The sequence below is a fragment of the Neoarius graeffei genome, chromosome 7 (genome assembly GCF_027579695.1).
Source record: "Neoarius graeffei isolate fNeoGra1 chromosome 7, fNeoGra1.pri, whole genome shotgun sequence".
Classification (NCBI taxonomy): Eukaryota; Metazoa; Chordata; class Actinopteri; order Siluriformes; family Ariidae; genus Neoarius; species Neoarius graeffei.
The window spans coordinates 21,345,356-21,358,311 of NC_083575.1; the positions used below are offsets into that span (position 1 = coordinate 21,345,356).

A 12,956-nucleotide genomic window follows, 5' to 3' on the forward strand; every position below is an offset into this window, starting at 1 on the left:
GAGTCAGCCAGTCTGTGTGGGTCATACCAAGCGGGAGGTGAAGGAGGGGGGCTCCATTAGTCATACAGGACCCTCAGTGATGCCCTCCAGGGGCAGGCTCGTGGAATTGTCTGTGGCCTGAGGCATCTCCTGGGAGACTGGCGCATGTCGGGTGGTGTTCAGTGCCAGGCTGGCATAAGGCAGGTGGCAGTCTGTGTGGAGAAATGGTGGGTAGTGCTGCCGGTAGCAGATGTAGGCAAACAGCAGGCCGATCACACCACCGACAAAGGCGTCTGAGAAGAGAAGGAAGTGTGAAAGGTCACTTTGCGATCGCCTTCTGTTACTGATTACACGCATTTGGAACATGGTCCAAATGTCAGCACTTTGAGTAACAAGCAATTATTCGTTTAAATTAAAACTGGCATTTTGAAATATAAAAACGTGACATGAATGCAATGCAACATCCACAGAAACCCACCTTAAATTCCAGAGCACTTTCTTTTGTGTAAGACATACATAGAAACCATAATATCTAAACCCAGGCAATCCTCCTCCAGAGCACCCTGCCCTGAATTTGGACCTTCTTTGGTTACCCAACTAATTTCCTGGGTAAATCAATATATAAGGTACATAGACTTGAATGTGGGGCGGCACGGTGGTGTAGTGGTTAGTGCTGTCGCCTCACAGCAAGAAGGTCCGGGTTCGAACCCCGTGGCCGACGAGGGCCTTTCTGTGCGGAGTTTGCATGTTCTCCACGTGGGTTTCCTCCGGGTGCTCCGGTTTCCCCCACAGTCCAAAGACATGCAGGTTAGGTTAACTGGTGACTCTAAATTGACCGTAGGTGTGAATGTGAGTGTGAATGGTTGTCTGTGTCTATGTGTCAGCCCTGTGATGACCTGGCGACTTGTCCAGGGTGTACCCCGCCTTTCGCCCGTAGTCAGCTGGGATAGGCTCCAGCTTGCCTGCGACCCTGTAGAACAGGATAAAGCGACTAGAGATAATGAGATGAGATGAGACTTGAATGTCTGTGTAAAGCCTTAACTTTTACCTGCAATGGTGTAAGTTCTGAGCCATGTTTTTGGATTATGATCATGTGTATGGCTGCGTTTTGCCTCATCTCAACTTTCGGATCTCTTTGCTAACCGTGCCTCGGCCTTTGACTTGGATTTGTTTACTTCTTTGGTATCGAGCCAAATTATCTTCACCTTGATCTTTTTTTTTTTTTAAATTTTGTATGAGGTAAAACGTCCAGCACAAGGAAAACATCCAGATCTGTACCTGATGTCTTGGAGTGCCCTGTTACAATAATTATATATACTACAATCTCACTATAATCAGTCACAGTTCTTTACATTTTCATTGTATTGTAAATATCTTATTACTATACTTGCATTTTGGTGGCACGGTGGTGTAGTGGTTAGCGCTGTCGCCTCACAACAAGAAGGTCCTGGGTTTGAGCCCAGTGGCTGATGAGGGCCTTTCTGTGTGGAGTTTGCATGTTCTCCCCGTGTCCGCGTGGGTTTCCTCCGGGTGCTCCGGTTTCCCCCACAGTCCAAAGACATGCAGGTTAGGCTAATTGGTGACTCTAAATTGACCGTAGGTGTGAATGTGAGTGTGAATGGTTGTCTGTGTCTATGTGTCAGCACTGTGATGACCTGGCGACTTGTCCAGGGTGTACCCCGCCTCTCACCCATAGTCAGCTGGGATAGGCTCCAGGTTGCCTGCGACCCTGTAGAACAGGATAAGTGGCTACAGATAATGGATGGATATACTCGTATTTTATTGTGACACAGCACTGACTGAGAATCAGTGTGGTAATGGATATTAAAACAAGTGTTACTGCATAAAAATAATATTTCCCTATTCACCCTTTCCTGAAATGACCTTGAGAGTTTTTGAATGGTAAATAAGTGCATGTCATTACCAGAATAACCCCGCTTTCTTTCTAGGAAGATGTACTATCTTCTGAGAAGTCTAGGGTTGAGGTTAGCCTTGAAAGCTTTATATGCAAAAACAGTGTATTTAGCATTGCAGCTTTATCACATTTATTTTTTATTTTATTTTTTATTTTCCAGAAGACCAAGTAAGAAATAAATGACTGGTTCTTCTGTTATTGTCAGTAATAGCACTGAAAACCAGAGTTCGGAGCAGCCTCCAAACATGGACACTCCGGACTACACCTCCCAAGCACTCCAGCGCCCCTCATCCCCTGAATTCTAGGAAGTACACCTGTTTCCCATTTCCCCATAATTACTTCCCTATATAAGCCCAACACTCACAAATGCTCACTGCGAAGTATTGTTCTGTGTCCACATACCTGATCATATTGAGCCTTGCATTCCCGTTCTGACTTTCAGTGACTTTGACTCCCTTTGCTTGCTTACTTTGACTTTCAGTTTTGCCTATTCTCTGAAATGACATTCGTTCATCAACCGACCCTTGCCTGTCCCCAACTACACCTTCAGATTGATGATTTGGATTTGGTTACCAGTTTGCGATGCACCCGCTCTCCCCTGCATTTGCATCCGTAAGTGCCTGCATCCTGATAGTTATAGAAAAAATAATTACCTCAGGGTAGATTTTGTCACCACCCCGGACTGGATTATTTTCCTATAACACCATGCCACAGTGTTTTATTCCTCTTATACCACAGCAATTTGCCTATGATTAAAGATGTACGGTATGAATTAATTTATTGGCACTTTGTGCATTTTAACCATGACATTTATTGTGGTGGAAGACAAGACAAGTTAGTTCCTGTTATCACTTGCTGTATATTATAGCAGCAATAAACAGTCATTCCCTCCAAAGCCTTTTTTCTCTCTCCCTCTTGAAGCTAAAAAGACAAAACACAGCTTGTCATGTTACTGAGAAACCACTTAGCACAAATGCATCAGTCCTATAGACTTTCCCATGATGGAAAACTTACTGACCAATCCAGTGACTGTTATAACACATTTAGGCCTCCTACGGTGGTGCTTGAAAGTTTGTGAACCCTTTAGAATTTTCTATATTTCTGCAGAAATATGACCTAAAACATCATCAGATTTTCACACAAGTCCTAAAAGTAGATAAAGAGAACCCAGTTAAACAAATGAGACAAAAAATATTATACTTGATCATTTATTTATTGAGGAAAATGATCCAATATTACATATCTGTGAGTGGCAAAATTATGTGAACCTTTGCTTTCAGTATCTGGTGTGACCCCCTTGTGCAGCAATAACTGCAACTAAATGTTTCCGGTAACTGTTGATCAGTCCTGCACACCGGCTTGGAGGAATTTTAGCCCATTCCTCTGTACAGAACAGCTTCAGCTCTGGGATGTTGGTGGGTTTCCTCACATGAACTGCTCGCTTCAGGTCCTTCCACAACATTTCGATTGGATTAAGGTCAGGATTTTGACTTGGCCATTCCAAAACATTAACTTTATTCTTCTTTAACCATTCTTTGGTAGAACAACTTATGTGCTTAGGGTCGTTGTCTTGCTGCATGATCCACCTTCTCTTGAGATTCAGTTCATGGACAGGTGTCCTGACATTTTCCTTTAGAATTCGCTCGTATAATTCAGAATTCATTGTCCTGTCAATGATGGCAAGCCGTCCTGGCCCAGATGCAGCAAAACAGGCCCAAAGCATGATACTACCACCACCATGTTTCACAGATGGGACAAGGTTTTTATGCTGAAATGCAGTGTTTTCCTTTCTCCAAACATAACGCTTCTCATTTCGACCAAAAAGTTCTATTTTGGTCTCATCCGTCCACAAAACATTTTTCCAATAGCCTTTTGGCTTGTCCACATGATCTTTAGCAAACTGCAGATGAGCAGCAGTGTATTTTTGGAGAGCAGTGGCTTTCTCCTTGCAACCCTGCCATGCACACCATTGTTGTTCAGTGTTCTCCTGATGGTGGACTCATGAACATTCACGTTAGCCAATGTGAGAGAGGCCTTCAGTTGCTTAGAAGTTACCCTGGGGTCCTTTGTGACCTCGCCGACTATTACATGCCTTGCTCTTGGAGTGATCTTTGTTGGTCGACCACTCCTGGGGAGGGTAACAATGGTCTTGAATTTCCTCCATTTGTACACAATCTGTCTGACTGTGGATTGGTGGAGTCCAAACTCTTTAGAGATGGGTTTGTAACCTTTTCCAGCCTGATGAGCATCAACAACGTTTTTTCTGAGGTCCTCAGAAATCTCCTTTGTTCATGCCATGATACACTTCCACAAACATGTGTTGTGAAGATCAGACTTTGATAGATCCCTGTTCTTTAAATAAAACAGGGTGCCCACTCACACCTGATTGTCATCCCATTGATTGAAAACACCTGACTCTAAATTTCACCTTCAAATTAACTGCTAATCCTAGAGGTTCACATACTTTTGCCACTCACAGACATGTAATATTGGATCATTTTCCTCAATAAATAAATGACCAAGTATAATATTTTTGTCTCATTTGTTTAACTGGGTTCTCTTTATCTACTTTTAGGACTTGTGTGAAAATCTGATGAAGTTTTAGGTCATATTTATGCAGAGACATAGAAAATTCTAAAGGGTTCACAAACTTTCAAGCACCACTGTATGAGATGTCAATGTTTCCTTATGGAGACAGTGGTCTTACTTTGCTTACACACTGCCAAAAATATGATATCTTACTGAAAATATCTGGAACATAGTCAAGTTTATGTAGCATTTCAGGTTAAAAGATTACAACAAAATATAAGATTACTAAAATCTATTTCTAGACATTTTCACTAATTTCAAACTTGAATTACTTTCTGTTGGCAGATCATGATGCTTCTTTCTATAAACAAATGATTACAATTAGCAAAATTATCTTGCTAATATGTCTTTCTTTTTTTCCCAGTGCAGGCAATGCCACTCTTGGATTTGATGTCTTGGTGCTGTGTTCATAGTTCGCTATAATTCATTTTTGACCCAGTTTACCTTCTCAAAGTGAACCAATTAGATGAGCCCTGATATATGATGTAGCAAAAGCATGTTTTCTGCCATCTTCTTTAAAGGAAGATCAAAACCAGAACCTTTTTTTTATTCATTGATTTTTGAACCTTGATATACAGTGGTTATAAACAGTGTACACACCCCATTAAAATGATTTTTTTTTTTTACGTCAGAAAAAACTAAGAGACCACGATAAATAATTTCAAAACTTTTCCCACCTTCAATGTGACCTATAACTTGTACAGTTCAATTGAAAAACAAACAAATCTGTTAGGGGGGAAAAGATAAAAAATAAAAACATACAATAAGCTGGTTGCATAAGTGTGCACACCCTTAAACTAATACTTTGTCAAAGCACCTTTTGATTTAATTACCTTTTTTTAAAAAATGTTTTTCCCCCTAACAGATTGGTTTGTTTTTCAATTGAATTGTACAGGATACAGTCAAATTAAAGGCCGGAAAAGTTTTGAAATTATTTATCATGGTCTCATTTTTTTTACATCAGAAAAAAAACTATCATTTTAATGGGATGTGTACACTTTTTATATCCACTGTAGATTCATGCCGGATTTGGATTAGCCTTTTGAATGATCTCTGTTTGCAAACATATCGATCACTGATTCAGCTGTGAGGTAGAAAACACTTCTGGTTTGCAGTGAGCGAATGCTCCAATGCTCTAGTGCTCTACTATGGGGTGACACGGTGGTGTAGTGGTTAGCACTGTCGCCTCACAGCAAGAAGGTTCTGGGTTCAAGCCCAATGGCCAACGGGGGGCCTTTCTGTGTGGAGTTTGCATGTTCTGCCCATGTCTGCATGGGTTTCCTCTGGTACCCCTTTTCCACCAAATCAGTTCCAGGGCTGGTTCGGAGCCGGTGCTGGTTCACAACTCGTTCAACTTGCGAGCCAGCTGAGAACCAGCTTGCTTTTCCATCGCTCGCGGTGCTAAGAGAAGACACGTCATTACGTCGCTGTATACGTCAGTTACGTCGTTGTATACGTCATTACGTCGCTGTATACGTCAGTTACGTTGCTACGATTGCATAAACCTTGGCGAGAATATCGAAGCAAAAACAACACGGAAGAAGCAGCAGCAACAACAACAATAATAATAATGGATGACTTCGCGTTTGTACAGCTGCTGCTTCTCGTCGCTTAAAAATGGCGATCTTTCACGGTCTTGTTATTGTTGTCGGTCTTAACAACTCCGCCCCCCGCTGACGTAAGCGGTTCTTTCCTCTGGCCCAGCAGAGAGTTGGTGCTAGCCTGGAACCGGTTTTTCTGGCCCCAGAGCCAGTTCTTTGTCAGTGGAAACAGAAAACCCGGTTCCAAACTAAGCACTGGCCCCGAACCAGCCCTGGAACTGCTTTGGTGGAAAAGGGGCATGGGTGCTCTAGTTTCCTCCACAGTTCAAAGACATACAGTTAGGTTAACATGGGGTGGCCTTGGGCTGAAGTGCCCTTGAGCAAGGGCACCTAACCCCCAACTGCTCCCCAGGTGCTGTAGCATAGCTGCCTACTGCTCTGGGTATATGTGTGTGCTCATTTGTGTGTGTTCACTGCTTCAAATGCAGAGGATGAATTTCACTGTGCTTGAGTGTGCATGTTGCAAAGACGACGACTTCTTCAAAGACAAACCCGTATCTGGTTCTGTCAAGTTTATATTATAATATAAATCTCTCCGTTTGATAGGAAACTCATTTATGTTAAAGCCGGAACCACAGTTAGAGCATGCAGTTATAGAAAATTAACACCTTCTGAATCAGACTTGAGGACTCAACAGTGCTGTAGTATCAACAATATCACTGTTAACTAATGCAGCCTAAGAAGATCTGAAGAAGTTTCAGTGAGCAGTATATCCCTAACTGATACAGTCAGGTGGCAATACACGATATCTTACTTTTCCATTCTGGAAGACTGAATGGGAATGTAAATTTGCTGTTTTTATCTCATACAGTAATGGATTTTGTATGTGAAAGGGGCTTTATTCAGGACTGAGAAAACTATATCTATATTTTTATTACCTCTCGTATGAGCATTTCAGCAAAATGCAGTGTGCTTGGCTACCAGGAATAACTGTCTGTATTGTCGTAGTCTATCAGCAAATTATGCACAAGTCAAATTCTTGGGGTTACAAGGATCTGACAGTTCTGTGGCTAGCCTGCAGAGATGTACTGCTTCCTGCCTGCTTCTCTGGCACTGAAAACTACTCGGCTCATCTTGGTGGAGAATTTGTACAACACATCTTCAGTCACTGTCAGTCTCACTAATGGTTAAGGATCATCTCCCAAGAGTTCTTAAAAAAAAAATCTTCTACCTGACTGAACACAGGAGCAGCCCTCTAGTCAAATGGTCAATGAACTATGCTCGGTCAGATCACACTCAAGGGAAAGCACAGTCTTACAGCACATAGAGCATGACATCGTGTATGTCATGCTCTATTCAGTTCCTATGGGGCATTAGAAGACCTACCATGAAACTAGAGTCATCAATTAAAGCTCAAAGACAATTCTATTTTCATTCTATTCATGAACTAACATGCATACAATGTGAAATGTCTCAAGAACTTGCATGTAATCCAAAATATATATTTTTTAATGCTTATGCATAAAGAAGGCATTGCAGAAACCCATCCATTGTCCATAACTGCTTATCCTGTGCAGCTGGAGCCTATCTCAGCTGACTATGGGCAAGAGGCAGGGTACACCCTGGACAAGTCACCAGGTCATCGCAGGACTGACACATAGAGACAAACAACCATTCACACTCACATTCACACCTACGGCCAATTTAGAGCCACCAATTAACCTAATTGGTTAGGTCTTTGGACTGTGAGGGAAACCGGAGCACCCGGAGGAAACCCACACAGACACAGGGAGAACATGCAAACTCCACACAGAAAGGCCCCCAATGGCCACTGGGCTCAAACCCAGAACCTTCTTGCTGTGAGGTGACAGTGCTAACCACTACACCACCGTGCTGCCCATTGCAGAAATTAAAGCAGGAATAAATTAAAGTTTAAGCACACTCATGATTCGTTTAAATAAAAAAACAGCTTTTTATGAGGAAAACAATCAGTGTGCTGGTTAGTCTCACTGTGAACTGTGTGTGTGTTTGTGTGTGGGTGGTAAAGCAAACCTGAGCAGAAAGTGGCAAGAAAATGGGGAAGCTGCTCCATTTGTTTCGAAAGATTTTGCTCGGCCTATCAGCCTTCTGTAACATTACTCCCTATTCACTATGTTCCTTTTTTCCTTTTCATGCCATGCATTTTCCAATTCATCAACAAACAGCTGTCTCTTAATAAGCACTGATCTGGTTGATGAGCAACAACTTCAGATGTGTTTCATTCTGTGTAATGAAGCTTGTTAGATTGTCTGTCAACAGAAAGTGTTTTGAACCTTCTGTCAAGAGTGCAAAAAAAAAAGAGCAACATGTGAAAAAAAGAAACATTTGTAAAATCAAACCCTGCCAAAACAATTTATGAGTTTGCCCCTCATCTGAGATGGAAGGTTACCATTACGGTCTCAAACTGCTGAATCATGGCATGTTTAATTCTCTCCATCTTGGCAGGGCGGTGATGCACTGGCTGTGCAGGATTACAGAAAAATCACATGAGGACTGAAACAGCTCACTGAAGCAGTCACATACAGTGGTGCTTGAAAGTTTGTGAACCCTTTAGAATTTTCTATATTTCTGCATAAATGTGACTTAAAACATCATCAGATTTTCACGCAAGTCCTAAAAGTAGATAAAGAGAACCCAGTTAAACAAATGAGACAAAAATATTATCTCATCATCTCTAGCCACTTTATCCTGTTCTACAGGGTCGCAGGCAAGCTGCAGCCTATCCCAGCTGACTACGGGCGAAAGGTGGAGTACACCCTGGGCAAGTCGCCGGGTCATCACAGGGCTGACACATAGACACAGACAACCATTCACACTCACATTCACACCTACGGTCAAGTTAGAGTCACCAGTTAACCTAACCTGCATGTCTTTGGACTGTGGGGGAAACCGGAGCACCCGGAGGAAACCCACGCGGACACGGGGAGAACATGCAAACTCCACACAGAAAGGCCCTCACCGGCCACGGGGCTCGAACCCGGACTTTCTTGCTGTGAGGCGACAGCACTAACCACTACACCACGGTGCCGCCCCACAAACATTTATCATTGTCGATATTGTTGGGATTGAAATCCTGAAGTCCCTCCACCTCTAGGTCCCTTCCTGTTTTCACTTTAAAAACTGTTATTCGTGATTTTATAACAATTTCACTCCTAATTTCTCAAAAAAATATCTCAAATATGCTCTGAACATTCAGCTGATATATAGTCTGTGCAGGTGGTATGGTATAATGAAGAAAAGGAAAATTCATTACCAAACAGATGTCACCTATAAAGCAATGTAGGAAATATGGCTTCATAATAGCCAGATTTATATGAGTAGGGGGAAAAAAAGCAATTTTGCAGAAACGACAACAAAAAATACCCAAACCACTAAAAGCAGTTCAGGTATTTGCTTCTCTCATGAGCACTGATCCATATACTACAGATAAACTGTTCTCCTCCAGCACATAGACTCATATCTACCACAACCTTGACCAGGATGAAGCACTTACAGAAGATGAATGAATTTTTCAGTGCCATGTCCCTGCAATACTGAAATCTGTTTATGGGCAATTCCATGTAAATGTCAACCTCACCATGCAAAAATAAAGCAGCATGTAATACATCAAACCCACTCCCAGAGATATCACCTAGGCCTGTATTTTACAGATGTGAATAAGTTGAACCAATTTGTAACCAACCTAATATGTCACTGTCAGTCTTTCTTTCTTATAATGTAAAACCCAAGCTAAAATCAACTTTGATCATGTACAATTCTGTATTATTGCCACAAGCCACAGAAATGTATGCTAAAATCCACAAAACAGCAAAACAATAGCCATCCTAAATATTATTTAAGAACTTTGATAGTTTTAGCTGATATTTAGAGTTTTTCAAAGGGTTATGGTGGTTAAATTGCTGATTTTCTAAACATATGCCATGTCTATTTCAGACGCGTCACATCCATAACGGAATTTCGTCACATCCATAACGCTGACTTTTCCTTCCGAAACTCTGCATGAAGTACAAAATATTTTAAACAAAGATTTTTTTAATATTCACCTTGGACCCCTCTATCAAACGGATATCTCCATTTCGACATTAGGTTTACGATTTCACAGAGTTTGATAAAAATGTACAATCACCCAAGAAAAGTGATACTTTTTCTGTCACATCCATAACGCACCTTTTATTGGCGTTTTCTGGCATGCCCTAGATGTACTATGGGAATTGTTCTTGTTCTATCACTTCTCCAGTATGGTACAGCCTTAAAATATGCAACACCTGTTTAAATACTGGGAGACAATAAAACATGCACTGGGTCATTTGTTGCCATTTTGAGTTCAAGTGTCACGTCCATAACGCTGGAATTGCTCTTATATTGTTTATATTATTGCTTTAAACTTGATATTTACGGAAATGTAAACGGATACAGGGTCCATAAATATCAGTGCATACTAGCACAACATTTTAATGCATTTTCTGTGACCGAAAACAAATGCATTATTCAGAATGAACAAGAACACACAATGTGTTTGAAACAAACATGAAGACAGCTTCAACTCTGTATCTGTATACATGAAAATCAGCTTGTAGCTGAGACGAAAAGGCACCAGAATTGTGTTTTCTTTCTTTTTTTTAACTTCCATGATTGAGGCACATGACACTGATTGAACAAAGAGAGAGAGAGAGAGAGAGAGAGAGAGAGAGAGAGCTTGTTCATTAATATTGTTCATTCCTAAGGATGCATTTACAGCATCCTTAGTAACTGCCTGGTCAGCATTGCAATGGATTAAATTAGGCTACTAGTTTGTTTATATTTTGGAAACTAGGACCAACTACATTTGTTCGAAAATAATCCCAGGCAGGTATGAACAAAAACATTAACTGTGCAAGCAGGTTTTAAAACAAAATTAAACAAACTTTTTAAAAAAACCACCAATTCCACAGCATATTTCTACTTGAGACCAGTTATGAACTTGAGTGCTGTAGCTGAAGTTGAGGAACCGTCAGAGCCAGAATTTATAAAACATGCCGACACTACTAGGATTTTCACTTCTGGTTGTTTTCATATCAGTATTTTCCAGTGGTAGGGTTCATACTTAAAGTGTAACTTCACCCCCAACTCTGAGTCTAACTCCACCCACTACATAATTTTGAAAAATACTGCAAACCCAAATCAGAAAATGTTGGGACAGTACGGAAAATGTAAATTAAAAAAAAAAAAAAGTTGTGGTTTCTAAATTCACTTTGACTTGTATTTCATTGCAGACAGAATTAACCCACGACATTTCATGTTTTGTTTGGTCAACTTCATTTCATTTGTTAATATACATCCATTCCTGCATTCCAGGCCTGCAGCACATTCCAAAAAAGTTGGGATGGTAAAATTTAGGGCTAGTAATGAGGTAACACAATTAAATAATGATGTGATTTGAAACGGGTGATGTCAACAGGTGATTGAATTCATGATTTTGTACAAAATCAGTATCCAGGAAAGGCCTAGGATTTGAGGAGCAAAGATGGGCCGAGGCTCTCCAGTTTGTCAACAAATGCATAAGGAAATTATTAAACTGCTGAAAAAACAATGTTCCTCAAAGAAAGATATGAAGGGATTTGGATATTTCACCATCTACCATGCATAATATCATGTAAATGATTCAAGGAATCAGGAAGAATTTGTGTGTAAAGGGCAAGGGCACTAGCACAACTACTAAGCTAAACAAACAGAAATGTGCTTTGTGGTGCAAAGGGAATCAGTATTCCTGGCCTTTTTTTTTTTTTTTTTAAAGAAAATGGAATAACGTGCTCCGGACCAAAGACGAAAAAGACCATGGAGACTGCTCCCAGCAACAAGTCCAAAAGCCAGGGTGTGTCATGGTATGGGGTTGTGTCAGTGCCCTTGGCAAAGGTAACTTACACTTCTGTGATGGCAGCATTAATGCAGAAAATTACACAGATTTTGGAGCAACATATGCTGCCTTCAAGATGACCTATTTTCCAAGGACGCCCATTCATATTTTAATAAGACAATGTAAAACCACACTGCAAAGGCATGACTGTGGAAGAAGAGGGTGTGGGTGCTGGACTGGCCTGCCTGCAGTCTCTCTGTCCCAATAGAGTAAGTGTAGTACATTTTGAAACAAAAAAATTCAAACAGGTCAAAGATTATTTAAAAATCATTGTTTTCAGATTTCATTTCAATTTCAATAAACTATCCCAACTTTTTTTCCGATTTGGGGTTGGAAAAAGGACACAGGGTATAAATACTAATTAGGGGAGAAACAGGAAACAAGTGAAACAGAGGAAATACAAACAATGACGAGATGAGGGTGGAGATGAGACAAACATGCGCATAGTAAAGTCAACAGGTGGAGTCTTGTGGAAGTGTGCGTCTCGCGCTGCGAGAAGGGCAATTATTAACAGCCAATGCGTTTACATGCACATCCAAATCGAGCTACTGTCGGTAATCGAGCTAAGGGTCCCAGCAGGGGTGCCAGAGAAATCCAATCCTACATGCACACAAGGAAATTGAGCTATTGTGTGAGGTACATTGTGCACCCGAGCCACAGGTGGCGCTACACGCCCCATCGTGTTGGTACACTTCCGGTTGTCGCCATGAAGAAGAGCTGAGCATGAACTCTATCTCCTCATTGCTCCAGAAATGCACGTTTCTACAACTGTTGTCATGCCGACCGAGGCTGTTGTGTTTCCCGCTTGTGGTCTCGTCACTCGTCACTTCCGGAAGGGGCAGTGCTGAAGTAAGTAGCTCGACTACGTAGCTCGATAGGGTTTACATGCACTAAGTAGCTCGGCTACAATCGCATAACCTAGGTCGCGTAGCTCGATTACGAGAAATCCAGTTCGGTTCGATTTCAGCCAAGCTAAGGTGTTTCCATGGCATTTAGAACT

General features: G+C 41.3%; 1 protein-coding gene across 1 annotated transcript in view; it reads right to left on the bottom strand.

Moving 5' to 3' along the window:
• Positions 1-60: 60 nt before the first annotated feature.
• The window catches only part of plpp4 (phospholipid phosphatase 4), a 378,904-nt gene continuing 366,008 nt past the window's right edge, over positions 61-12,956 (bottom strand). The window contains exon 7 of the mRNA XM_060925399.1: positions 61-272. Within this exon, the coding sequence (XP_060781382.1) occupies positions 61-272 (212 nt within the window). The remainder of the gene's footprint in view (positions 273-12,956) is intronic.